Genomic DNA, 27,965 nt, shown 5'->3' with positions numbered 1-27,965 from the left:
TTATAGTGCTTATGACATCTTTTATTCAATTCACATAGAAAAGCATGCAGTATTAATGTAAAACAGTACAGTATTAATGTAAAATGTTCAGTGCACATTAGGTAAACAAGTCATTAGCATACAAACCCATTTTTATGGTCTACACAGGCGTACTGAATATGTTTTGAATAACAATGCTTTGTGGAAACTAAATTTAAAAAATTGTGCTTAACTTCAAAAAAAAAAAAAAAAAAAAAGCCATGTTTTCAGTCTTAAGGAAGAGGACAGGTTTTCTAACTGAAATGCTGAAACGAGAGAGGCTGCTACATTATATACACACTAACTACAGTTTCAGTATAGAATAGTGCCATGCAAATAGGTCTAAGCAGCAGTAGCAGTTTCCTCAGGAAGTAAAGTTTTACAAAAAGAATTTACAGTGTTTTATGGCAAGTGAACAATTATTACCAGTAGCAGCGTTACAAGAATTACCATTACCGTGTAGCATAGGAAATTAAACTTTTAAAAGCAAGTTCTTTCCCATATAAAGGGCTGGTTTAACAAGAACATTTAAAATTGGTCATATTCAAGGAGGACATAACTGCTGCTCAAAGAGAACTTCACATAACCTGACAATTAAAAAAAAAATAATAAATTTACAAAACAAAACCTTCTATCAAAGAAGAAAGCTCTGAATGGTTCTTCTCTAAGTGAAACAATTTGAGGTGCTGAGAGAACATTCTGCTTTCAAAAGAGACAGAATCAGGTCACATGGAACTCACCAGAAATCAAGTTCACTTGGACATTTTTAAATGTTCCCATGTTGGCACTAAGACTACTAACTTCAATTCAACAAGAGTTAGTTTTTAGTAGTTTTTGAGGGACTAGCACTAGAAAGGCTGCTTTGAATTTTTCTTTTGGTCGACTGATTGACACTCTTATGTTTCTTTTCAGGAATAAAGGAAGAAGCCCAAGGAGACTGAAGTTGGTTGTGAAGATTATGAATCTCAGATGACACCTTAAAAATAGAGGAACCCAACTTTTGTTCTTCAAATAGCCTTTGCGAGTTACTGAAAAGAAAACTTTGGGAAAACTCTCTTTGAAATAAACAGTTCTGAGGTTTGATTTCGCTAGTTTCTGAATTTCGGCCTGAAAACAATGGGAAGTGTTCATTCATCTCTAGTCCAGATGGAGAGAGGATTGAAAATGTAGCAGGTTTCCAATCTACCAATTGCTCACTTGATTCAGGACATTTTACACTGTTTTGTTTGTTCCTTTCTTCCAGCTTCTTATCTGATTCATTCAGGAGTTCAGAACACTGTGTTGACTTTGAAGGATTCTCAAGCTCAGAGGACTTAAAGTTGTAGTAGGGACTCTTGCTATTGTCAGATTCGGACATCATGGAGTCCAGCTCCGAAATTTTATCAAGGTAAGCAGCATCCATGGATGCTTCACTGGATGTTCTTGTGCGGTTCATTTCTGAAGAGCGGATAGTATGTAATCTTTTAGATAAAAGAAGTTCATGCTTATCGCTGGACTTTGCCGATGGCTCTCCTGAATGACAAGTAATTGTGTTTTGCTCTGAACCTTCAAAATCTAAGTTCTCAGCATAGTTTGTTGAGCAGCTATTCCAAAACACTGGCTTTGCTGAAGTAAAACAAGTCACCTTCTTCTGGCTGTTGCAGGGGCTTGCACTATGTTCTGGAGAATCTTTGTTGCAATCATCTGAAGTGTCACAAAAATCATCAAACTCCAGTTTCCTTAGAAAGGCAGATGGCTTCCCCGTACTCTCTTGTTTTACGAGAGGACTCTCTTTGATATCAGGGGTGTTCAACTGGAGACAACTGAGAGACAAAGAAGGTGTACATGGTGCTGGAAGCTCATAAAGTTCTTCATCTTTATATGGTGCACAATCCTCACCTTTATCCCACTGTGGTTCTAAGCAGGCATCCATATTTGTAGCAGCTATATCCAGGAGAACTTCCTGGCACCCTGAAAATAGTTCTTTGTTTGTCGGACGACTGTGTGTGACTGGCTCATTTGAACTGTCTTGACTAGCAGAGTTTGAGCAAGCGCCATCACTATCTAAGAGTCCATTACCTGACAATTGCTCAAGATTGTCAGCACTTTGGCTGGTAGTTAAAGACTTTTTCTCTAGTCTTTCTACTTGGCTTTTCAATGATGCAATGTCTTCTTCACTGCTTTCACTTCCTTTATTATCTGTGAAAAGTGCTCTCTCACTAACAGTACTCACATTTTGGGTTTCTCCACTTGATCCTTTCAGCTGCGTAAGCTGACCCTCCAGTTCTTCTATGTACTTGTCACTTCTTTCCAGTGCTTTTTTCAGACGGTTCGTTTCACGTTCACACTGCTCTACTTTGGACTGAAGCGCAGCTGCCGTAAACCTACCAAACCTGCAAGAAATGTGAAGAGAGAAAACGTTAAGTTGAAAGAATTGATTTGTTCTACGTTTTTTTCAAACCTTGACACAAATAAATTTCCTAATCTAGTTTCAAGAAGAGACAATACTGTCAACACACACCACGTTAATTTGAAAGCAAAAATATAGTCCCATTCAGGATTGTAGTTACCAGCTAGTAATGAAAAAAATCATATTGTATAGGTGGAGGTGAATACATGAAACACATCTACCACTCAAAGTTATAGTGAAGCAATAACAAGCAGAAGATTGCCCTTCCAGGGGCTGGATCTATCAATTCAACTCAAATATGCATGAAGAATTATCCCCTAAAACAATGGCAAAGATTTATGGGAACATTTGAATGGTGGCCCACATCTTGAAATATTTACATTCAATCATTTTCCTACAGTACAGCAGAGTTTTACGATACATTTCTTACACAATGTCACCTTGTCAAATATAAAATGCCAATATGAAATTCAGAAATTGCAACAATCCTTAGAGGTGGTTTTAAATACTTATTTGGACCATTTCAATTACATTCATCTTAGCCTCTCCTTGGGCTTCACATGTACTTTAACTTAGTTCAGTGCTACCTGATTTTATAGGTTTTACCATTGTAATGTCAATCTAATTACACTTCTTGGATTCCAATATATAAAATTGGCATTTGTGATTGCAAGAGTTGCACATAATATGTTCGCACAATTTCTAGCTAGAGCAAATTTTAATTTGCAAAGTTACAGAAGAAAGTGTAGATTCTCTCTCTCTCTCTCTCGTAGACATGAGGGAATCTCCTGCTCCATCTGAGACTTTTAATTTACAGAAAGAAAACAAATTAAGTTAGGATATTATGAGGAGGGAAAAACCTGCAGCCACTTTAAAACCACATCATCTATTTATGCTGGGCTGTTTGCTTTTCCCCCTATGCACAAGCACTGATTTACATTCACTCTTACAAGAGACTATTACCAGGCACAGAGATTGTGCATGTAAGGTCCTCTTTGGAGCCTCTGTGCATATAAGGAACCTCTTTCCCATCCCCAAACTTTTGTTTCCCAGCCCTACTTATCACAACCCTCAGGCCAATGAGTTCTGAATGCAGGTGCATCCCCAGTCTGTGAATATCATCTCTGAAACAGCCAGAGGCATTGCTACAGAGCAACATGTGTGTTGCCAGCAAATGACTGAGTCAGATTTTGATTCTTGAATTCTGATCCCTGAACACCAGCTGACTGATTTTCCAGAGGTGGTGTACGCTAACAATTACAGCCGAAGCTAATGGAAGCCTGGGGTGCTCAAAACTCCTGAAGAAGTTGGATACAGCATCAACCTCATTGGTGCTACGAGAGGGAGGAAACAGTGATTTACACCCACCTACGGAACTGGCTACAAATCTCACTTTCAGCTCAAAGTGGTAAACCAGTACAAGAGAAGCTTTCCATACTTAGCCATACATTGCTTTGTAAATAAGGAATAACTTCGCTATTACATGTGTTTAAAGGGAGACAGTCAACCTAGAATAACACAATATCTGAATTTGGTTTACTTTGTGTATAGTCAGTTTCACCATCTTCCCCATGATGTGGGTCTTTCATATGTAGCAGTATGGGAGGGGAAAATGTTTTTAAAAAGAAATAACACTGATTCTAAATCCACATATGTTGGCAGGGTACTCAGATAGGTGGAGTACCCGATGCCACTTTTCACTCTTTTTTTTTTTTTTTTAAACCAGACTAGATTTAAAGTTCACTATGTTCCATTAAAAACAATATGTCAACATATTTTGGCTTGTTTTTCCCCTTAATTTCAAAACTCAAATAGAGATAAATCAAATACGCCACAGTGAGTTATCTGAGCACTGCAAGGAGCAGAAGAGATTTTTTCCTGCTTCCCAGGCCAGGGGCACTGTGCTGTATTTATTTTTGCTTCCTCTGAAGACTTTGGTATAGGCCACCGTATAAGCTAACACAGTAGATGCAGTGTCTCATCTGATATGGCAACACACACACACACAAAATCTAAAGTCATGATTAGCTTAAAAGCTAAGTGTAATCACTAGAGAGAAATGAAAATTGCTTATGCAGAGTAAGCAAAATTTTCCAGAGATTGTTGTAACAGACACTTTAACATAGAAATTAAACATGTTTTACATTTATATGCATACCTGGCAATTTTTTTAATGGAAAAACTGTGTAATATGTTTATTTAATGCAAATAGCATTAGTGACAACCTCAAATTTGCTTACCAAGAGGAAGCATTGTAGTCTCAAGTGCAAGTTTTAGAACACGTGCCTCAGGAAAAAATGAAGTTTGTCATTCAAAAGCAAGCAGCATTGCTAATATGTTAATTGTTGTAGGGAGATGTGTCTGGGAATTTGTGTTTTTAGAAAAAGGAGCATCGTACAGACCACCTACAAATAGTTACACCCGCAATGAAGCATCAAAGTAGTAGAGCAACTTTCTATCCCTACTTTGAGGCTTGTGTGCATTTAAAATCCAAATGTTCAAGGGTTCCATACTATTTTTTCCTCCCCCAGCCAGCCATATTAGTTCAAATATTTAAGTAAATTACTCGATGGCCAGGAAAAGTTCTATGTAGTTATAGTGACTGTCCACACATTGGTCTTAATAAGAAAGTTGTGATCTGAAAATTAAATAAAACAAAAACAACAGTCTGTTTGACATCTGAGCTCCAAGTCAGCGTGCCAAGAACATAGATAGGTTCGAACACTTTCAGGAGAATTACTTTCCAGCTTGTGGATATCATGAGAAGCCCATCAACAGAACTGCAGATATGCAATGTGAATGTTTTGGGGCAAGTACTTAATAATGCTTGTTGAGAGACTCTGTCTCCAATATTTTCAATGTTAAAAAAATCCAACAGTAATATATAAAGGAAGCTTGTATCTAGTTTATTCCTGTGTCTCAAATTCATCCTTTCACCCCCAGCAAGCGTAGAAGGCTGCCAGCCTAATGAGGTCCATACGCACGGTCCCACACAACAGAAATATATAAAGTCACTCCCTCTCTCAAGTTCTCTCTTCAGTCGAGTTTTATCCACAAAAATATTGCAAGTCAAAGCTGGCAATGAGCAGTTAAACAGCCAGTTTCTCATCTACCTCTGCAAAAAGTTACCAGCTGTAAGTATTTCTGTTGAGTAACAAGAACGGACATTCCTTTGCAGATATTATTGCAAGTTGTTCTTCAATAGCCCTGTCATATTTAAATCAAAGTGAGATTCAAAAGTGTGTTCTCACTCAGAAAAGTGACAATGTAAAACTAAAGGCAGTTCGGACTCATGTTTATTGTCTATTACTGACTCCAGATCAAGTCTGTTTAGTTTCAAGTCAATAAATTTATGCTTTTCTAACTACCAGCTCAGCAAACTCAGCTGAGATTCTTTCCTTCCCACATCACCTCAGTAATAATTGTTCTGCAAGCCAAATTATGCCCTCAGCTCTGTACGTGCATAGTTTAAACTTATACAACAGAGTAAGTATAAGAAACTACTAAAGCAAAGAAGCCCTTTGTATTTTAACCATATACAAAGCACTAAAATAACATGGAGGTTTTGATTTCGAGGTGACAAACCAGGAATTCAAGATCAAAATAGCAACTAGTCCCACAGCCCTCTAGTATATACTCCCATGAAACACAGGAATCTCCCACAGGGTGTGGAGTGAGGGAGGGGGATGTGGTGTATATGTTACAAAACCCTGCAAAGCCCAAGACAATAGACTTAAACCACCCTGGAATTATTATCTTAGCAGCTGTTCAGGGGCTAGCTATCAGGGCCTCTGAAGCCTGTGGGCTCCTAGATTTTGAGGGGGTCCATGGACTGATTCATTAGGGGGAGGGGGGGGGGGGATGAGAGGAGAAGAGGCTCAATTGGGCTCCTGTGAACTCTGCAGGTAGGTGAGGCAGCTCCTCTGCTAAACTGTCCTCTAGTTACAGAGGGTGAGGGGCAGGAGAGAGGGGAGGAGCTGCTCTGTGGCAGGAAGCAGGTATGGGGGGAGGGGGTGCAGAGCACAAAGAGATGCAACACTATCCTCCTCCTCTCAGCAGCAGCACCTCCTCCCCAAAGATAGAAGGCTACATCGCCACAGCAGCTCCTCTTCTGTCCCTGGAAGAGAAGGAAAAGGAGGGAGAAGTAAGCAGGGAGACACTGGGATCTAGGGTGAAAAAAAAAATAGACTATGGGTGACAAAAGGGGCTAAACAACACAAGACCAACAGAAGACAGGGTGTACCAGGAAGTGAGCGGGGGTGGGGGGGGGCAGGCGATGGAAAGTGGGATGAACGTGAAAGATACAGAATGAGAGGAAAGGGGATGCTACGTTTGAAAGAATAAGACTTCTTAGAGCATCACAGGACCAAGTGGCATGGAGGCTAGTGAAAGCAAGGTTAGTGCTCTGCACCGATTAGTTCTTAATAGCTGTGTTGTGACGTTTTAATACATAAATGTGAAAAATGGGCCAAATGTTCTTCTTCAAAGGTAAATTAGTCTAATTACTACCTCCTGAAACCACTCTTGCTGGTTACAGAGCGAGTCTTGTCCTTAAAAGATTAAGCTACACCAGCTCTGGCTGAATATTTTTGGACACTGCTTTAAGAGGACTGGGGAACGGGGACAGGAATTTCCCTTTCCCAGAGGAGAGTCCAAGGTTTGAAGCTGAACAACAAACAACAATGTTCACTTTTTAGGGAGGATCTTCAGTGTGGGGGTTGAGCATATTAGAAGCGTATTAGCAAAAGGAGAGTTTGCAGATAGGAAAGGAAGTTGTCTCATTTTCATGCACTGATATTCCATCAGTGTGGATGACTACTGGGAATCAGCAAGCAGGAAGGAGAAAAAATTAGATCTCGGGAAAGATAAGGTAACAAGGAACAGCAGCGTACAGGTCCCAGTGACCAAAAGCAGCAATACAGCCATGTTGTGAATGGCTGAAGCAAGGACCATACTTGGGAGTCTCTCTGCCCACTGTGTTGATATGGATATTATAATAAAGTGATCCCTAACGATGTCCAGGAGAAAATTTATTACAACTTCTGAGATTGTCGTTCTGACCCTGTATGTAGGTACGAATGTTCCAGCAGGTATCATGTTGCATGTAGCAGCACAACACCAGCTGCAAGAGAAATACTAAAGGACTCATTTAAAACAGGCAGAAAACAGGATTTTTTTTTTTTTGAAAGAAGATTCAGCTTGGGGAAAAAAAACCCTATGCACATAGAACAAAGATATTCAGTGGACAGGAGGTACCTGGAAAACAATGACACCAAATGACGCTTGCACTGGCTTTTTAATAATAGTGGACAGTAAATAAGAAATGTATGCAGTGCAATAAGGAAACAAAAAAAAACAAACAAACAAAAGCCAATGCAAGTCTGGGCTGCATACATGGGTAGGCCAATCGTGGAGCAGGGAGTTAACGGTCTCTATAGGACATAGATACAACCGTTTTTGGAACATAGCAAGATGACTTTGAGAAATTGGAGGAAGCTCTAGTAAGAACTATAACAAAATACTGGAGGCTAGAGGGACTGATATACAAGGAAAGATTTTAAAAGTGACATATGTAGCTCGGGTCTGAATGACTAACTGATGAGAAGGAAACATGGTAACAGTCTATAAGGAATTTAGACTTTTGCTACCCCTCATCACAGAGGGTTCCGAAAAGGAATTTCAACATCTAGGAGATTATATTTCCAACAGCCACCATGACAAGAAATGGATGAAGCTGCCAGGTGAGCAGGTGCCTGGACTCTTCTTAATGGTTTTCAAACATGGAGGTGCAGTTCTCCAGAGGTCTGGAGTTTAGGCAAGCCCAATAACTGTGCCTGAATAATCTGAAGAATTGAAAGATGGAAACTGTTGGTCTGGAGATGAACAGGGGAAATTAAATGTGGTACCTATTCTCCAGCAGGTCTAGGTTGGTGGATTAGGAAAACAGCCCTGAAGTGAGGCAAAATTTGGTGTGGGAACCAGTGAAATTTTGTCCAGCTTCAATAAGCAACTGTGATGCTGAAACATCAGCAACATCCTGCAAGTTTCACAGACAGTCTCCTGGAAGGACAGAGCCCTGATGGGATCATCCAGGAAGTGATTCCCAAGTGGATCCCCCTCCTCTTCTGGGTTGCTTAGCCTGGAGAAGACCACTAGGATCAAGGACAGGCCAAGAAACAAGAGCTATCAAGCATGTGGCTTTATGAAATCTGAAGCAAGAGTAGTTGAACAGATGTTGGAACCTTGCCCCAGTGAGGAACGTTTGGGGTAGAGCCTATCATTCATTGTTTTCCATTAACAGACACTGATGGTTCACAGCGGAAAGTCTGGAAGAGCAGTGTTCAAACTCTAGTCCATCTAACTTGAAACAGAAATACATGCTTGTACATTTTACACACTGAACTTGAGCAAAAATCAACATATTCACATAACATTGGAAAGTATCCCCTTTCATCTTCTGTAGGCAACCACATAACATACACACGCCTCTTCCCCTCATGATCAATCCCTAACACAAAAGAAAAGTGTCCATCTCCTTTAGGCCACGAAGGATGGCTGAGCCCTATTTGTTGCGTGAAGTGGTGTTGTTTATTTCTGAGTTGTAGAAGTAGGATTTGAACAGAATCCAGAAAGAAGCAAAAAAAGGCTGCTTGCTGGATTCCAAGAACCACCTGGACTTCATTTGAAAAGAACCTCCTTTTTGGTCTAAGAGGGTTGGAGAGGCCAAACAACTGTGTTCAGAGCCTCTCCAAAAATTAACAAAGTCAGTTTGCATCCAAGGATGGCAAGTATCACAAGGCAAGAAGGATGAGGTCTTCTGAGGCATCCCACAAAACTGACCATAAGGTTTGCAAGTCCTGACTCAGCTGCTGGAGATTAAAACTTCTGCACCTAGAATGCTGAAATTTTCCTCAGAATTTTGTCCCACAACACAGAAGCTCAGGAGATAATTATACTGGACTTATCTGTTCTCAGGGCAGTTGAAGAAGGGTGTCTTTCCTGGAAGCGGATAGCAGTTGGTCTCAGAGTACTGTCCCAAGAGCACTCTTGCTGTAAAAGTCTGAGAGATGGGAGTCCAGTTTTGAAACCATAGAAAGGACATGTGTTCTGTACTGTATACTGTGCATAGTGCAACCTGTCATACTTCCTTTTACTAGGGGCCTTCCATTCATTCACAAGGCCACTTGGTTCTCCAGCAACTGAACTAGGAAAACAGTGTTTCCTTTTCCAACTTTTTTGGGGGAAGGGAGGAGGGAGAGGATGCTGCAGGGGTAGAAAAATCTATTGCAATAAGGGACAATCTTATCGTATTTGACAAAGACAAATTCCTATCAGTTTTGAAAATAAATAAATAAGTCCACTGCTGACACGAGTTTCTATCTTTACCCAAGTTAGCCAGAGCAAAGATTATTTTGAAGTTCTCAGTGAAATTTATTTAGAGAAGTTGGAATGCCAGTTCAAACAACAATGAACAATTTTGATTTTTCTACAGGACATATCAAGACTCTTCCTGCCACATTACAGATGTAATTTCACGATTGCTCTGTGGGAAACCAATCCAATTCACCTTAAAAAGACTCAAAGCAGTTTTGGTTTTGTTTATAATAATTAAATATTTCCAGGCTTTGTTTATATATATTTAGGAAACAGTGAACAAAATTTGTTTTAGAGTTAAACAAAATAGTATTTTTTATGCAAAGTTCAGAGATTACAGTGCCCAAAATTTTAAAAATAAATGGCAAGATAAACCATGAGATTAAAATGGATGGGGGGGGGGGGGGAGGGGGGGAAAACGCATTAATGCCACTGTATTCTGGATGTTACCGAAAGCTTCTCAGACTGGAATTTTATCTGGCAGGAGAAGGAATTAAATATTCAGGGCTGAGGATACCTAATAAGCCGATATAGAGCTGGTTAAAACAAATTTGAATCTAACTAATCATAAAATACAGAATACTCTGGGTAGATAGGCCAGCTCCATCTCTCGCTTTGGGTAAAAAGTAAATATTATCAAGATGAATTTCTCCCAAGAATACTTTTAGATCCTAGTGGAGCTACCAGTTGACTCTTTTTAAGGCCATTAATAAGATTCCTCAGCAGGGCTTGTGAGTTGCAAAAAAGGAAGTTAATAATATCACTAATAATATCTGGATTCTGTTATATTAACCAACAAAGAGGCAGGTTGTGTTTTCCCATAAATTTACAAGCACAAAGTCAATATTATAAATGGATCTTTCCAAAAAAGATCTTCAATGCAGCTGCCATCAATGTTTCGACGTGCTTAAGTTTTCAGCAAAGGAGATGACTTGTGGTGCAATATTTAGATAAACTCTCACTAGTGAGAGATACACAAGGTGACCTCCACTTTAGGATAATGCAACTATGAGTACTGACAAATCTTTTTGTAGGCAAATTAACGATAAGGGTAGTAACTGCATAAACTAATCATTTAAGTTCCATGCTCTGCTTCCGTCAGCTCACTAAAAAGTGTGATTTAAAGAGAAACAACAGTAATACTGCTAGATTAGGAATAGATTCAAGCATAAATTTAGTTTAGATTGGAATGAGACACCATTACAAACAACAATAGCTGGCTTCCCACATTCCTTACTGTTTTCTGAGGATTCTGCATACAAAATCTATGTACACACTGAAAGTAATTGCTCAGATAAATCACTGTACTAGATAAACAAAGAAAAGAACCCCTAATGTTGCATTGTGGGGTTCAGTGTTTATAATCTCAATTATTTCTCCAGGATTTGCTCAGAAAACCATAATTTTTAGTTACAACTAACTACCAACCCTGCAAACTCATCTTGAGATCTTTGGGGATAAGGAGGGGAGCGGCAGAAAGAGGGACCCCCCTCCCTAAAAATAAAAACCCACCACACAAACTGTGTTCTGTGTCCCAAACATTATCAGACTTTTGGCCAAGCAGAAGTTCCATTCTCGGGTTTTAGTGACATATAGGCTTTGTGCTGGCTCTCCACCTAGAGGAGGATTTCATCCTGGTGAATAATTTAGTCAATGTGTGAGCCAGAATGGGAACCAGCTCACTCTCCTGTAACACCACAAAGCCAGGAAAGGAAAGGAAGTGTTGGGCCTGATTCTTAGTTATCCTGAACATGAAATCAGGAATAGCTTCACTGTAGTCAGTGGAGTTACACTGGTGTCAAACCTGTGAGAATCTGATTTAAAGAAATCAGAACTGGAAGAAACGCTTCCTGTAGTGCGCCCGTGATGAGCATGGGACAGACACCTCAGCAGAGAAGCGCAGTCAGCATGACAGTCTCTGCCTTTTGATGTCATTGTCCTCAAAGTTTTAATGGTTTAAAATGGTAAATTTACAGTCGAAGTCAGTGACAAGTTGCTATTTAAGAGGCCTAATCCTGCAGTTTACTCGCATAGAAAACTTTCATTGACTTGTAGAGTTTCGACTGAACAAGGAGCTCAGGCACACACTATAAAAAACAAGAGAAACTACCTGTTGCTGTAGGTCACTTGGTAATAATCCCACCCCCTCTGCCAAAGAGAGTCTGATGCCAGCTTGAAAGAGAAGTGACATTTCTTGAAAAGGAAAGCTGAAGTTGAGTCCTACAGTACAGCCCAGGTAATGCAGTGGTGATACTACAGAGATTGTACATTACATGTATTTGCTAAAATTGAAGTGGACACTCAGGTCTGTGCACAGGGAAACGCCAAATTCAGATTCAAGCCACATGCACAACACTAAATACATCACCGTAATTTTAAGCTAAGGCTCCACAATAGATAAAAATGGTCTATGAATAAAATATTGTCACTTTTAAAATGTTTACATACTTTTGAGGTGATCTACTATCAACTTCAGCCTTCAGTCGCAAATTCTCTCTCACAAGGCCACCATTTTCCAGTCTCAGTTTCTTATTTGCCTTAAAAAAAAAAAAGGGGGGGGGGGTAAAAAATAATTAAGTATAGAGTAAAAACAGAACTGGCTTATAATATTTATAAGACAAGCTGTTTGCTCTTTTTAAAGAGACAGCATTAGGAAACTGCAGCTAGGAAACAGCCCTCAGACAGGGACACCACTTAAAAATTACCCTGGGAAATGGTTCGCAAAACTGAATAGAGAACAGACATTTTTTATTTATATCCCCAAAATACACTGCAAGGCTCCTATCTAGGGAAATAAACAGAGCTATGTTCGTTAGTAGAGAGAGTCATTAAGGGGATGTACTAATGGCAATTCCATGTTTTTTTTCACATGACTAAATACTTTAAGTACATTAACATTACAATGTGCAGGTATCAGCAAAACTAATGTTGAACAGCTTTTCTCCCCTCCAAACTAGAGTAAGATTACTCTGATTCTAAAAAAATAAAAGCTTAGTTATCCTATGGACGTAAATCCTTTATGACAAACTACTTGCAGTCTTCCTTCAGCATAGCTGCCATGATGTTAAGTTTAAGACTCTTGATTTACTGCCTCGCTCACTCTTTGAATTGAGGTCAATTTCTTCTTCTCAGTTCAGTGGACAGTCTTGTTAACAAGATACTTCATGTCAAGAGAAGTTTTCCTGCTGCAATGTTTTTAGAGCAACTACATTTTTTTTTTTCAAGTCTCCAACTAATGCAAAAGGCCTAAAAACAGGGAGAAGAAACTCCTTGCACTTTGAAAGCTGCTCAATCTTGATAAATTGGAAAGAACGCCAAGGACCCAGCAGACTTATGATTCATAACCTTAAATCGGGGTTCCCAAACTTGGTTCGCGGCTTGTTCAGGGTAAGCCCCTAACGGGCCGTGAGACGCTTTGTTTACCTGAGTGTCCGCTGGTATGGCCGCTCGCAGCTCCCACTGGCCGCGGTTTGCCGTCCCCGGCCAATGGGAGCTGCAGGAAGTTGCGTGGGCCAGGCCAACGCTTCCCGCAGCTCCCATTGGCCAGGAACAGCGAACCGTGGCCACTGGGATCTGCAGGCAGCTGTACCTGCAGACACTCAGGTAAACAAAGCGTCTCACGGCCCGCCAGGGGCTTACCCTGAACAAACCAAGTTTGGGAACCTCTGCCTTAAATGGAGGTATTTACACAGTTTATATAATGCTAAAATTGTGACTTAAAGCCTCAAAAATAAACAAACAAATAAATAAAATTAAATTAAAAAAAAGTTCTGTGATCAAAGCCCTTCTTCTTCCCTGTTCCTTCTGTTATGCACCAGACTCTGAATAATCTGCTACTTTTTTGTTTGTTTGCTTTCAATGTTAATACTAAGCAATTATACCTTCTAAATACTGCAAAGACTCCGAGAGCCACATTCTGCTGTTACACCAGTATAAATCCAGGACAGTTCCATTGCCGTTAATGGAGTTGTTCTAAATTTGCATCAGTGTAACTGAAAGCAGAATGTGTCTTGGATTAAATATGCTTTCAATTACACTGATGCAAATCCAGAACAACTCCATCAACTGCAATGGAACTGTCCTGGATTTATACTGGTGTAACAGTAGAATTTGGCCCTCGGAATCTTTGTAGCATTTAGAAGGTATAAATCCTTAATATTAATACTGTAAAAAATGATATATCCTAAATATGCTAAAGCTTCAGTTTTCAGGAGGCAATCCAAGATTAAAAACAGAAGAAATAAAAAGGTAGCATCTTTAATAAATACAAGTTAAGTTTCCTCAATTTGTCCTTCAAGTTAACTTTGAAATGTCATTCTTATTCAAACTGTTTTAGGCAATTCTCCTTGCCCTTGAGAGTGTGTTTTAGAAGATTTCAATATTTAAGTTTGTTTTCATCTGGTTTTTAGTCTCTTTTCCCCTCCAAATCACAAGTTTTGCTTTACGCTGTAGTCAAGAAACCTAAAAAGCATCAACAAAATAGGTCCCAAATACTGCAGGGAGTGCAGAGTAAATTTACAAGTCTCCAGTATAGGATCTTTTGGTCCTAAACGTGCTAATGCTTGTCTAGTTTAGGTCAAAGGGCCAATGTGGATGAAGTCATAACTTTTATTGGACCAACTTCTGTCGGTGAATGAGACGAGCATTCAAACTACACAGAACTCTTTTTCAGGTCTTTACGTCAAAGGGTCAAGTTACTCTGTTTCAGCAAACTGCATCGAAAATATTAGCTAGCAAGAAGGGCAATAATGCAAAATCTGTTTAAGGCAATTGGGCTGTTTTTGGCAAAATAGATATATTCTATAATTTGTTTCAAGCTGAAGACTCTGGTCCTCAATACTGAAAACAAGTGCTAGTATAATCCAATTACTGAGCCATGGGATGACAGACAAGGTGAAAGTCACATGCGAGGTTGACTAGAACAAGCAAAAACATCAATAGTCACTATTTTCTCTCTGTTCCTTTTGGAGCTATGAAGTACTCAAAAGGTCAAACTGACCCTCACCCCATTTGAATAACATGAAACAATTACACTGCTATGTGATTAGAGAAGCAGACATTTGTTACCTCCTTTAACTTTTCCACATCATCTTTCACTTTCTCATATAGATCATTAGCAGCTTTAAGTTTCTTGGTCCATTCTTCCACAGTTTCTGGGCTAGCTCGGCTCGCCTCATCTGTAGGCCGATGACTTTCTTCATGTGTGTTACACAGACCCAAGGCCCCAGGATCCAGAACTGTTTTCAGCTGCGCTTCCAAGCTAAGGTTTTTACCTCTTAGCTCTTCCACTTCTTTCTGCAAGGATTCTATTTCATCCTGAAAGTGTTACAAACCCAGGAAGCACAAGAATGCAACAAACCAGAAAAAGATATAAAAATTAACAGCAATTATCTCGGGACTTAATTCTCTAAATGCTTTATGTATAGAGATCTTCTGGACACTAGGATGGGTGCCCTGCCTGCAAGGAATTCATTACAGAACTTTTCAAAGTGCACCAATGGATTGACAGGTTTTGGAAGGCTGCATTCTGGAGTGTAGCTTAGGATTTCAGCGATGGGCAGAGGAATTCCCTCTGACTATATATAGCAAGCGCATAACACTATATGTGGACTGGACATTTTACACAGTGAAGCGTTATCCATTGGAGTGCACATTTTGAGAGGCCGGCCTCTACACAGTGTGCTCACATGGACAGTCTGCTACCTCATTTGCTGCTGTTAAAGAATGAGAAAAGGGGAAGAGATCTTACGAAAGACCAAGGTATAGAAAAAGCTGCATGTTTGGAGACAAGAATGTAGGGGGGAAAAAATGTAGACTTCCATCAGCTGCCAAAAACAAACACTTGGAGGGGTGGGGGAAGGAAGAGGGTTATGGGAAAGCCTATTTGTGCCTGATACCTTGGCAATAGCTGTTCATGTGCTCTCTATACTAAAGCCATGAAAGCATGTGTGTGGTCAAAACTGCTGTGGAAAGTAAGACTACAGGAGAATACACACTTATAAAAACCTAGGTCTTGCACTGATTCAGAAATGAAAAAAAAATGTCACTTGATCTTCTGCATTGGATCCTCCACGTTTTACAGAGAGAAACTATTCATTGAGTTTTGGAGATTTATTCCCTTCAATTCTCAAGTGTAGTGACATTTGGGGGTGATGTGACAGGCATATTAGGGATCTCTTGGTTAGAGGTCTCCTCGGGCCTAACTTTTAGGCCTGACCCAGGCCCAAGCCCACCCGACCCGAGAAGGTTACGTCATCTTCTGACCAAACTTGCCTCTGACTCTTCCCCCCAAACCTGAGTAGCTGCCACTGCTTCCTGCCTGGGGTCAGCGCAGCAACAGCTGCAGACCCTGCTCCTACTGGCTGCCAGTCCTTGCTGTGCTATTTGTGCTGGGGAGCGAGATGCACTGCTGCTCCTCAGCATGCAGCCACCCCTGCGCTGACCCCAGTGGCAGGAGAAGTAGAGCTGACCGGACCCAAGAGGGTCCAGCTGATTTCCCACCTGACCTGGACCCAATGCTTGTAGTCGAGTGCCATCAGGTTGCATGGCTCCACTGCTCGGAGCTCCCCTGGCAGGGCTCTTCCAAAGACCTTGGGAGCAGCTGGAGCACATCTGTTTCTGCCTCCTCTTATTCCCTCACTAGGACAACATCACAGGTCTCAGGGAACAGTTTAGAACTTGGAGTATTTATCTCTACACCGCTCCTACCAGGCTCACAAAATCTGAAGAGAAGGCAGCAGGCAACCATATGAACAGAGGAGGGCAGAGAAAGCATGGACCCAGGCATACCCGCCGACTCTCCCCTGTTCACAGGAGGTCTTTTACGCAGAAGAGGAGCAGAAAGATCTGCTGAGTGTTTTGTCATTTTAGAAAAACTCTGTACATTTAAAAAAAAAAAAAAAAATTAGTCCATGTCCAAAAATGCAAGTTGACAGTGTTTCTCCAATAAATGATTTTCTTTCATAGTCCAGAGGGATTTCTTTAGAAGAAGCCCACTTTCTTGCACCTCTGGGCACAGACATGCTTGTTTGGGTGCAGCAGCAGGAAGACACAAGTTAACCATCATGCATTAAAAATACTTAAGGCGCATGAAGAGGGGTGTGTGGGTGTGTGTGGTGTAAAAAAGGGACTAAAGTCTATGGGCAGGATTTTTTAAGTACTTGGCCTAAACTCTGCTCTCACTAACTTAATAATAAAGCTGCTATTGACTTCAGTGGGAGCAGGGTAAGCCCCAATGCCAAGTTCTTCTGAAACTCCCACCTTGAAGTCTCGATTAGGAGATGAATCCACACAAATTCAAATTATGTCCTAATCTTAAATCAACACAAACTCAAAATAAGATTAGGAGATAAATTTGAGTTTTAGTGTGTGTTCAAAATGAAGCTTTTCTTAAAAAGAAAGTGTAGAAATTAAAGAGAAGAGTTGTACGTAACAGGATAAGGTTGAAAGCTGTTCATCTGGAAGTGATCTTTGCTGTTACCTCATATTCTTTGTGGAGCAGTTCAAGTCTGGTTTTACGAAGATGTTTTCTGACTGTAGGACTAAATATAGGCTCACTTTCACTTGTTCCTCCTACAGCAATGCAAGATAAACAGCATTATTACTGGGTTTGTTTTTCAGTCCAAATCCAAAGTTAGTAAAATACATCATTTTTCTCCATGTGACTTCAGATTCCTATTTTTGTTTTAAAGAAAACTGTACCGCTAGATTCCACTGGGAAGGGGAAATCAAACCTACAATTACCTAGGAAGACGGCTCATTTTGAGAGAGGGTTAGTAATCAAGCCTACTTTATTTATTAAGTACGCTTGTTAAATATTTAAACATGTAGAGAGGAGTCTCAACAAAAAACCCAGATGAGAATGTTTCCAAACTCTGGGAAGTGCAGGTCCCTCATTCAAATTTTGCAACTCAGACTCAACTTCAGGATAATTTTTCAGAAAAAAAGAAGTATCTAGTCAGCCTCTGTATGGAACTAGTTGGCATTCCTGCTAGGTGCTCTCTCCTTGGGTTAGGGGGTCGCAATACATAGGCAGGATGTACAATGGTTCTGTCCACTTCCAACAATTATGCTCTCTGGCCAACACTTTCAAAGACTGACAGTTATTGAAGCCCACTGAAGCACATTGAAAAGTCAAATCACCCGTTTAGTCATTGTGTTTTAAAACATGTTGGCCCATATCTATAAATGATTATGCCAAACATGCCTAAGAAACAGTATGGAAAACATTAGGACACATTTTCACCAAGGAAGAGTCTCATCTGTGAGCAAATATTGGAACATTATTTCAGTGGCTAACAGGCCCTTACCTATAATCTCCTTGCAGGGATTGTCAGGGGTGATAGGGATCCTACAAGCCGGACACTGACTATTGTTCTTCAACCACACATCAATACAAATGGAGCAGAACACGTGGTTGTTGACACAGATGACCGGATGGCGGACCTTTTTCAAAAAAAAAAAAAAAAAAAAAAAAAGAGATTGTAAAATATTTTAAGTTTATTTGGTTTTAGTCTATTATACATTACTACTGTCATTCAGGAGATATTTGGATTTAACAGTAAAAATGGATCAAAGGGCATATTTCATGTACATTGTATAGTATCTTTCATTCAAAGTGACTCCCAAAGAACTTCATAAACTAATATACAGATAGTCCCACTGAAATGCAGCCATGTCTAGGTCAAGGATCACCTAGAGACAAGCAACAACGGATTCACAAACGGAGGGAATAGGAAAGGTTTTTGGCACAAGTCAAACCCGTGTTCTTGCAAGAACTGCCACTGGAGTATCTAGGATTAAGGTCTCACCTGCACTGTCTGGAAATAGACTTTGGAAGGATGAGGAGCTAAATCTACCCATCTGGGATTTCAACTAGTAGGTCCAGGGATCACTAACCCATTTCTCTTTCTAAAGGTGTGATATCGGTGTGCAATACACTGCAAAACAGCACAGGGTGGCTAACTGAAAGCTTATGCAACATGAACATTTACGTACAAATTTTCACTTAAATTCTTGGATCACAAATGTATAGAGTTCAACAAGATGTTTGTTGCTTTGGAAGGGAAAACAAAGTACCACGTTTACAGTAATAAGTGTTTAGAAAATATTACTAAAAACATTTCACACTCTCTCTCATTAATTTAAATTCTGTTTGGAAACAAACAGGCATCAGGATTCAAAACCAACTATGCAAGGAAGAATCTGCACTTCAATACGATATTTACCTGTTACAGAAAGTGAGGCTATGTTTCAGAAAATTAATTCATGCTCTCAAATCTCTTAAACCTAGCTCTGATTCCTATGCTTCTAAGAAGACTTTCAACTCACGTAACAGTAAAAAAACCAAAACAAAATCACCCTCTATTTCCATCCAAAATATCTACTTTGGAAATAGACAAATAACACTAGATATCGCTTTAGGTACTAAAATGCCTCAGGTAGGAAATAATTAAAACCAAAGTTCAAAAAAAACAAGAACTTCAGAAATATGATACCTTTTTAAATAAAACTGTTCATTTTCAAGATTTTTCCTTGGCTGCATTAAGAAGGAAGCCATAACACAGATGGAAATGGGGGAGAGGGGAGAAAAGAAAAGAAAGAGAAAATAAAGAGGATAGCCAGTAATTTATTTGAAAGCCATATTGGATGTGTTTTGTAGTAATCATACCTATAAACTCCATCCTACACAAATTGAAAACAATGGACTCAGATGGAACAGAATCAAGCCCACTACTGTCAGTCCATCCACCAATTCACCTCTCATGTCCCTGTTGTATTACAGCATTAACATTGTTTTAAGAACTTCCAAAATGACACTCTTGAAAAACTATGAACAAAGTGGAATCCAAATAATCAAATTATTTTAATTCACACCTTTAAAATGTAGACACCGATTTCAGATTAAGAGGGTCTTTTGACATTTAACCTAATTTATTCTCATTATTCAATTAAATTATTTCAAGTTGAATTATGTGACTGAAGTGTCCATACACAAACTTGCACCAAAGAAGTGTTAAACTGATTTATTCCATTGTTTACAGTGTTGTTGGTCCCAGGATATTAGAGAGACAAGATGGGGGAGGTAATATTTTTCATTGGACCAATTTATTAGCCCAGGCCTGAAGAAGAGCTCTGTGAAGCTTGAGAACCTGTCTCTTTCACCAAAAGAAGTTGGTCCAATAAAAGATATTGCCTAACCCACCTTGTGTCTTAAAACTAATTTAGTTATTTTGGTTCCAGATTGTATTTAAACCAGCCCTATGACTCCCTGGTTACAATAAAAGTTCTAAAATCATGAATCTTAATCTTAAAGTACTCTGGTTGCTTAGTACATCTCTTTACGAACAGTCTTACCTTATTTTCCCCACACATCAGCCAGAAGAGTAGCTTTTTTTTGCTTTCATAGAATTATAGAACATAGGACTGGCAAGGACTGCAAGAGGACAACATCTCCAGCGCCCTGCACTGAGGCAGGACCAAATAAGCCTAGACCAACCTGTTCTTAAAAACCTCCTATAATGGGGATTCCCCAACCTGGAAGCCTATTCCAAATCTTAACTACCCTTACAGTTAGAAAGTTTTTCCTAATATCTAACCTAAAATGTTCTTTCCTGTATATTAAGCCCATTACTTCTTGTCCTATCTCCAGTGGTCAAGGAGAACAATTGATCAGTCTTCTTTATAACAGCTCTTAACATATTTGAAGATTTAACAGGTTCCCCCCCCTCAATCTTCTTTTCTCAAGATTAAATATGCCCAGTTTAAAAAAAAAAAACTTTCCTAATAGGTCAGATGTTCTAATCTAAACCATTTTTTGTTGCTCTCCTCTGAACGCTCTCTAATTTATCCACATCTCTCCTAAAGTGTGTTGCCCAGAACTGGACACAGTACTCCAGCTGAAGCCCCACCAGTGCAAAGTAGAGTGGGACAATTACCTCCTGTGTCTTAGATACAACACTCCTGTTAATACACCCCTATTCCTTCTCCTCAGAAGCAGCCTTAGAACAGTTGCACAGCTACCAAAGACTGAAAACTAAAAACAGTAGAGCACAATAATAAAAAAAATATATATTATACATACACACACACAGAGCTAAATAGCAAGATTCATTTCAAGACCTCAAGATACCAAAAACCTGAAGCGGGAGCACACTTAGAAAGAGTCAACATTCACATCACAATATCTTAAGCAAAACATCAAGTTACATTTTAGTACCGTCTAGGGCATTGTGCTCCTGATTTAACACTGCTTTCATTTCAGGGTTTTTTTTAGAAGTACTTTGATATCTAAACAAAGTCATAAGTGCAACAATAAAAGCTCTATTACAATATCAAGATCTGTTATCCAAAAACATTTTTTGTATAACACTATTAGGCATTGCTAAAATGTATAATTCAAATACAACTTGTGGCTTAAACCTCATTGGGCAGAGGTCCAGTTCCTCAATCTGTTTAATTATCATTATTATTATTATTTTTTGAAATATAGCTTATCTGGGTAGGATTGAGAGACATGGGTGATCCTACTATTCTTTCATGCAAAATGTCTGTTAACTACCTTATTAGACAGGCTTTTTGCACAGCTAACTGGAAGTTTCTAATCCTGTGCACATACATTCATGTCACTTTGAAACCAGTGTAGCAATTAAGGCCCCAAAGTCTGAGTCACCATTATGAATTTTGCAGGCAACAAGGCTGTTTAGAAGAGACAGGACAGAGGGATCAGACAAAAAACTCCAGGTCTAACAGGCATGATTTCTTCAGATAGCCTGAGGAAACTTAGAGTTGCTGCAGCTTTTCACAAGAACATACTGGTGAGACAATGGGGGTGGGGAAGGGGAGGGGAGATTCTCCCCCCCACCATCTTTGAATGAACAAAACATGAATACGAAACATTAAAATATGATGTTGCCAGATGCAGTATTGAAAAATAGGGAACTTGATGGACTCTAATATTCTGATTAAAAGAAGTTATACACATAAAGGGAAGTCGGCTATAAGTGATACAGGTTTGGGCAAAATATTGTAATCTTTAATGACAGGGCTTATCTCATGAGCAATCCTATTAGGGAGAAAAAGGGGTTGCAATCATACTGATTTCTAAGCTTAGTGACAAAGTGAACAAGTAGGGCTAATATCTGCACTCAAGCATGCTTAAACTATCAAGTCAGTGAAATATACCTATGCTGAAAGAGGGAGCAAATAAAAGGAACTGAAACCAAAAATTTTGTTTATAAGGACACTTGATCACAGAGTGGAATAATCAGAAATGTAACTGATTAATAATGCACAGCGTCAACTCATTCATATAAAAGAGGCCCCATCATTGTTGTTAAAACAAGAACAGAAATGGAAAAGTTATACAGCTGTTCTGCCATGCTGGAAAACAACAGTTCTTGATGTGATTTTGCATTATGCAATGGACTGCTAAAACAAATTAAAAGAGCAAAGAATATAGAGGCTCTTTGTATAACTAGATGAACTTTAAACTGAACATTTTAGCAGCTAGCAGAACACGGATGTAGAAACTGCAACTTGAGCAAGCATAACTGCAAAGATGGCTAAAGGATGCACAGCAGGCAGAGGGGCCCATGGAAAGCAATTTGCAGAGGTAAGCTGCTGACTGAAGCAATTTAGCTGGTGTTCACAGTACGTCCCAAGATGGTTGTAGCAACAGCTATGGCCTAACTTGTCTTACACAAGCTGGTGTGAGAAGATGTGCTGCACAAAGAGACTGGGAAATTCTAGTCCTAGCTGCAAGAACTCAAAAGGTGATAACTATACAGGGAGAGAGAATACCTCTCATTTTGGTTGTCAAAGATTCAAAATGTCCAGAGGCCTGGATCAACATCTGTTTGATCCACACCAGCATCTCCAAGAAGAGGAACCAAGCTGAAACACCCAGCAGAAATGGGAGAAAATGGCCATCTCCTGCAGCACACTGCTTCCCGAAAGCTGAAGACACCTGGAAGGGAGACGACTGAGATCCTGGGCTGGCTACCTGGGAGTCCTCTGGTGACATCAAGTAACTATGCTGGATATGTACCTTTAACTGTCTCTTTCTATTTTCCAGCAATTTGGGTTGCCCGCTAGTATGCGAGGAAAAGACTATAGTTGTGTCTGTCCTTCGCTTCACCTGCATTTGCAGCATTAACTTCCGCTGTGAACAATAACTGAGCTGAAAGCTGCTGACGTTGGAGCAAAGATCTGGTGATAAGCGGCCTTTTCCCTTGGATTATGACCCAAATCAATTGACCACTTCCTGAAACTGGATATCTAATTAGTAGGAAGTGTACATGTTTGTGTATGTACTTTAAAGGTTTTCACAGAGTTACGGTGTGTGTCCTTAAAAAAACAACAAGGAGTCTGGTGGCACCTTAAAGACTAACAGATTTATTTGGGCATAAGCTTTCGTGAGTAAAAACCTCACTTCCTTGTTTTGCAACAGGTTCCAATCAAGATTGTCCTAGAGTAGCTTTGAAACTGAACAAGTTTGTTAACTGAGATTGCAGAACACTGCAGTACAAGTGTCTACCCTAGTTAATCATTTCATACAGACACAAATACAGACCAAGAGTACAAGCCTTTTGAACTGCACTCAGTCTATGCAGTCTGTCATAAATGTAGGAATATATGCTAGACAGTTAGGAGGATTAGTCAGATTCTGGGGCTAATATAATTTGTGGGAAAGTAGGTTAGAATGGCTGACCACTATACAGGGCCGGCTCCAGGCACCAGCTTAACAAGCAGGTGCTTGGGGCGGCCAAGGGAAGGACCTGCCGCTGAACTGCCGCTGCCGATCGTGGCTTTTTTCCCCCCACCCCCAATTGCCTCCGCTGATCGCGGCTTTTTGTTTTGTTTTGTTTTGTTTGGAGCGGCAGAAATGCTGGAGCCGGCCCTACCACTATAGAGCCATTGGGAAGGAGATCTTGGTGAAATGGAGATCTTGGTGAAATGGCATGAAAGCGACTGACCAAATTGCCTTGTGCTTTAGCTTTGGATTGTCCCCCCCAAGCATTCCCCTCTTGTGTTAGCAACACCAGAGTTGATAACCAATTGGCACAAGTGAGGCTCCAATCTGAAGAACTCAATCAAAACTCTAAACAAAGTCATCTTCTCAAGTTAGTGACTGAGTACAAGTGTTATTTTCTATTGTGATTTGATCTTGAAAATGTGAATGGTTATATCCACCAGTTTTCTAGCTTTTGATGACTTGGTCACAGTCCAATACAATTTTTTGTTTTCTTATATCCTATACTATTAGTTGCTGTTAAGAATATTTAAGAAAACTCTACAAAGCTAAATACAACTCTTGAGTTCTTTTCTTTAGTTAAGCAATCAGAATTAAAAAGAACCCTAAGAAACATGTATGGCTAATCAGTTAAGCAGTTGCTTAATTAAGGTTTATTTAACACTCTGCTTTCTTACAGCAACAATGTGCTTAAACTTTTTTTTTTTTTTTAAATACAAAAAATTAGCTGAGTAGCAAATGTACTGAGGCCATTGGTCGTATCTTACACAAGTCTAGGGCAAACTTATTATAGATTTCAATGAGTGCAGCACTGAGCCCAAGCAAGCTGTCAACCCTTCAGATAATAAAAATGGAAACAATGTTCTGGATGCCTTGCCTATACAGAAGAAATAAAACTGAAGGAATAATGCGCAGTATTCTTTAAGGGTGGTTCAGAAAACAGGATGAAGTCTTCAAGAGCTAAAGTAGGGCAGCTGGCAATACATTCAAGAACCATCAATATTGCAGTATAACTGTAGCACCTCAGAGCCCTAGTCCGAAGACCCCATTGTACTAGGCACTGTACAAACACAGAACAAAGAGACAGCCCATGACCCAGAGAGCTCACAGTTAAAATAAAACTTAAATATACTATAACATTTGGGTTAAAACAATATTAAGGTTGCAATGTCAGGTATTCAAAACTTATGAAATTCCAGAATTAAAGTCACCTGTACAATTTTAATTCATTTCTTACCCCACCCCCTGTGCATATATATTATGATTCAATCTTTAATTACTTGGTCACACACTATTTATTCCCCACAGGACTTCTGCCTCAGTCCGTGCACAGAATGGATGGCGTTCAGTTAATGAGTATTCATTCAATATTTCTTTTTACCTTCACCACTGAATGTGTGGCTCCATGTCTTATTTATCACATACCATCCAAACCCTGCACAATTTTCATGGGACAGCAAAAGGCACCTCTCTGACTCTAGGATGACTCCCCTGCCAAATTTCAAGCACAAGAACTTTTCAACAAAAAACATCTGTAAGAATTTGTACTACATTAGCAAAAGAACATATTTTCCCCTTAATCTTGTTCTTGGTTCTGAATGCTTTTTGTTGAAAAAAGTTTTCAAAAAAAAATTCAGCTAAGAGCAAACATTTAGTATGGAAAGTTTCACCCAGAACGGCTAAAGTTTGATGAAGTTACAAACAACTGAACATCCTCAACCGCAGGAGTTACTACCAGGTCCATTTATAATGTCAACACATTTATCCTGATGTAAGATGTACTGAACTTAAAGTATTGTGGAAAGATTCTAAAGCAGAGTTCTCACACTGTGGTCCATGGACCACCAGTGGTCTGCAAGCTCCAATCTGGTGGTCTGCGGATAGTTCCCGCTAAGGTGAGCGCCTAGGCAGCCGCACACGAGAGAATGAAGGGCCACCCACCTAATTAGTGGAGCTGCACAGGCGTGTCTCCACTAATTAGGTGCCTGGACCCTGGAGAAGACGCACATGTGAGGTGGTGGTCTGGGGGGGGGGGAAATAAGGGGTACATGGGAGGGGGCAGTGGGGTGAGAAGAGGGAGTGGGGGGAATTTGGGACATGCAGGGCTGCGGTGGCCAGAGAAAGAGGCGACTTTCCCCCGCTCCAGGGCTGCAGCTGCTGCCTAAGACAGCCCTCCGTCCCAGCCTCAGCTCTGTGGCGGGTGAGAGACCCCTGCTCTCCTTCCCAGCCCCAGCTCGGGGGCTGCTGCAGCAGGGGAGAGAGGAAAAGCCCCCCCCTTCCCAGCCCCAGCTCGGGGGCTGCTGCTGCGGCAGGGGAGAGAGGGCACATCTATCGAATTGGAAAGGTAAGACTACTGATATTAAAATATGAGTTGTGTGCTTTTATTTGTAGAACAAAACATTAATTAATTTTTTTCTAATATAGCACTTTTATCCAAAGCGCTTTACAATAGTTAGCTTATGGTACAAACAACATTTGGAAAGATCATTAAGTGGTCCTCCGAGACTCTCAGCAATTTTCAAGTGGTCCACAGAAAAAAAAATTGAGAACCACTGTTCTAAAGAACAAAGCACAGATTTTGGAGAAAAGCCATTCTGTACCACAGCCTACAAATTTGTTGATGGTCTCCTCCAGTTAATTGCAAGCAGGTATCCATAGAATCAGAAGCATGACCATAAGACCAACAAGACCTTGTTGAGTCTCAGCAGAAAAGGCAAGAAATGAATAGCCAACATGGACACCGAATGAACTACTCTCTTCTCTATCCAGATCAGAATTGAGACTCTTAACAAGTGTGAGCAGTTGGAGTCTGGGCATCCCCTATGCCAGGAGTGTCCAAACTTACTGACTCTCCAAGCTGTATACAATAATCTTCAGACATTCGAGAGCCACAACCTGTCCCACGGGGCAGTGCCTGTCAGGGCACGGGGCAACTGCACCAAGGTCCCCCCCCCTACACACACACATGGGGCTAAGGCTCTTTAGACTCCCTTCCCTGCAGGGCAGAAGCACCTAGTCCAACATCTCGCCACAGAGCAGAAGTCCCAAGCTCCCCCCACCCCTGGCTGCTAGGCGGAGAATGGGGAGCGGGTTTTCCATGAGCCACACTTTAACTGTAAAAGAGCTGCATGTGGCTCAGGACTATGCTTGCCCTATGCTGTGTGTCAGCCTACCTACTTTGTGTGTCAGACATCTCCTCCTCCTGACATCTCGCAAAAAAATCATTGTCATTTTTTCATGGTCACTAACCAACTAGTGTCAGAGTCCTGAGCACAAAGACTATCTATTTCCTAGTGCTAGTCTCTCTTCATGAAGTCTTTTATTTATTTTGGGGTGGACGAGAGGAAGTAGAAAAGTGAATTTGGAAAGCAACCAGTCATGAAAATGAGTTCTTGAAGAAATATGCCAACTTTCAGCAGTAGCCCTCCCCAATCTCGAGGGCCAAGGGAAGAGATTCTGGCCCCAGAGAACTTCAATTAGGAAAATGGAACATTTTTCAGCTGCATAGACTAGAATTTGGCTCCACATTGTTTGATCCACTCTGTTCCACATCCAGCACCTGAAATATTTGTTCCAGTCATTCTTTAACATGCAGTTCCCAGCCTCAAAGAACACATTAGTCGCCACTCTACAGCGTCCTAATACCTCAACAGACACGCAAGAAAAAGCCTTTTTATCCACATTCAGGTGGAGGGATAAACCGTGTCTGGGGGGCCACTCATCCAAAGGGCCATTTCCCCTCTCACTCTCTCTGTTAACTCGCAGAGCTGGAAATATTTTTTTTAATAAGCGCAGCGCACGTTTCCCATAACCCGAAAGGTGGCAATAAAAATTGCTAGCAATACAACGTCACTAGTCACGATCCCGGCTCGGCAAACACCACAAAGCGTGGGTCGGTCATCCCTCCCCGCCTTGGCATAACCACCCATCCCCAACTTTTCCCCTGTCTCTCTCCGGCGCCACTTTAGGAGCTGCAGCCTGTTTAAAGGGACAACGCTAAATCCAGACACATGCCCAATCCCTGATCATGGCTGCACTTGTTGCCAGGCTCCTTAGAGCAGCACTCTCCCCCCCCCGCGGTGAGCCTCCCCCACCCCAGCCCCCGAGCACATTTCGGGGAGGAGGTGCAAGCCGGCTTCCCCTACCCCCGCTCGCTTTGCCCAGCAACAGCAGCTCCATTACCTTTCCCAGGCAAATGTGGCAGGTGATGGGCAGCGTCAGAGACAATGTCACATTCTGAACGTTCTGAGCCATTGTGGCGTTTCGAATCCCGCGAGCGCGGAAGTTCCACAGGCGGCGGCACCAGCCAGCAGCAGCAGCGGCGGCGGCAAGAGAGGCAGTCCCCCACGCTCTAGCTCGGAGTACGGCAAGCCAGCGAGTCCAACCCGCAACGCAACACAGGAAACCGAAATCGCGCTTTTGAAATGTTCC

At 40.7% G+C, this 27,965-nt stretch overlaps 1 protein-coding gene across 1 annotated transcript; it reads right to left on the bottom strand.

The window, feature by feature from the left end:
• Window positions 1–27,965, bottom strand: OBI1 (ORC ubiquitin ligase 1). Its single transcript, XM_005283152.4, has 6 exons — window positions 27,717–27,965; window positions 18,091–18,226; window positions 17,262–17,353; window positions 14,849–15,097; window positions 12,230–12,318; window positions 1–2,390 (listed from the first exon to the last, which is right to left on the bottom strand). The coding sequence occupies exons 1-6, from the start codon at window positions 27,786–27,788 to the stop codon at window positions 836–838; spliced, it is 2,193 nt and encodes a 730-aa protein (XP_005283209.1). The 5' UTR covers window positions 27,789–27,965; the 3' UTR covers window positions 1–835.

This window comes from Chrysemys picta, chromosome 1 (genome assembly GCF_011386835.1).
Source record: "Chrysemys picta bellii isolate R12L10 chromosome 1, ASM1138683v2, whole genome shotgun sequence".
Taxonomy (NCBI): domain Eukaryota; kingdom Metazoa; phylum Chordata; order Testudines; family Emydidae; genus Chrysemys; species Chrysemys picta.
This window is presented reverse-complemented; position numbering and strand designations above follow the sequence as displayed.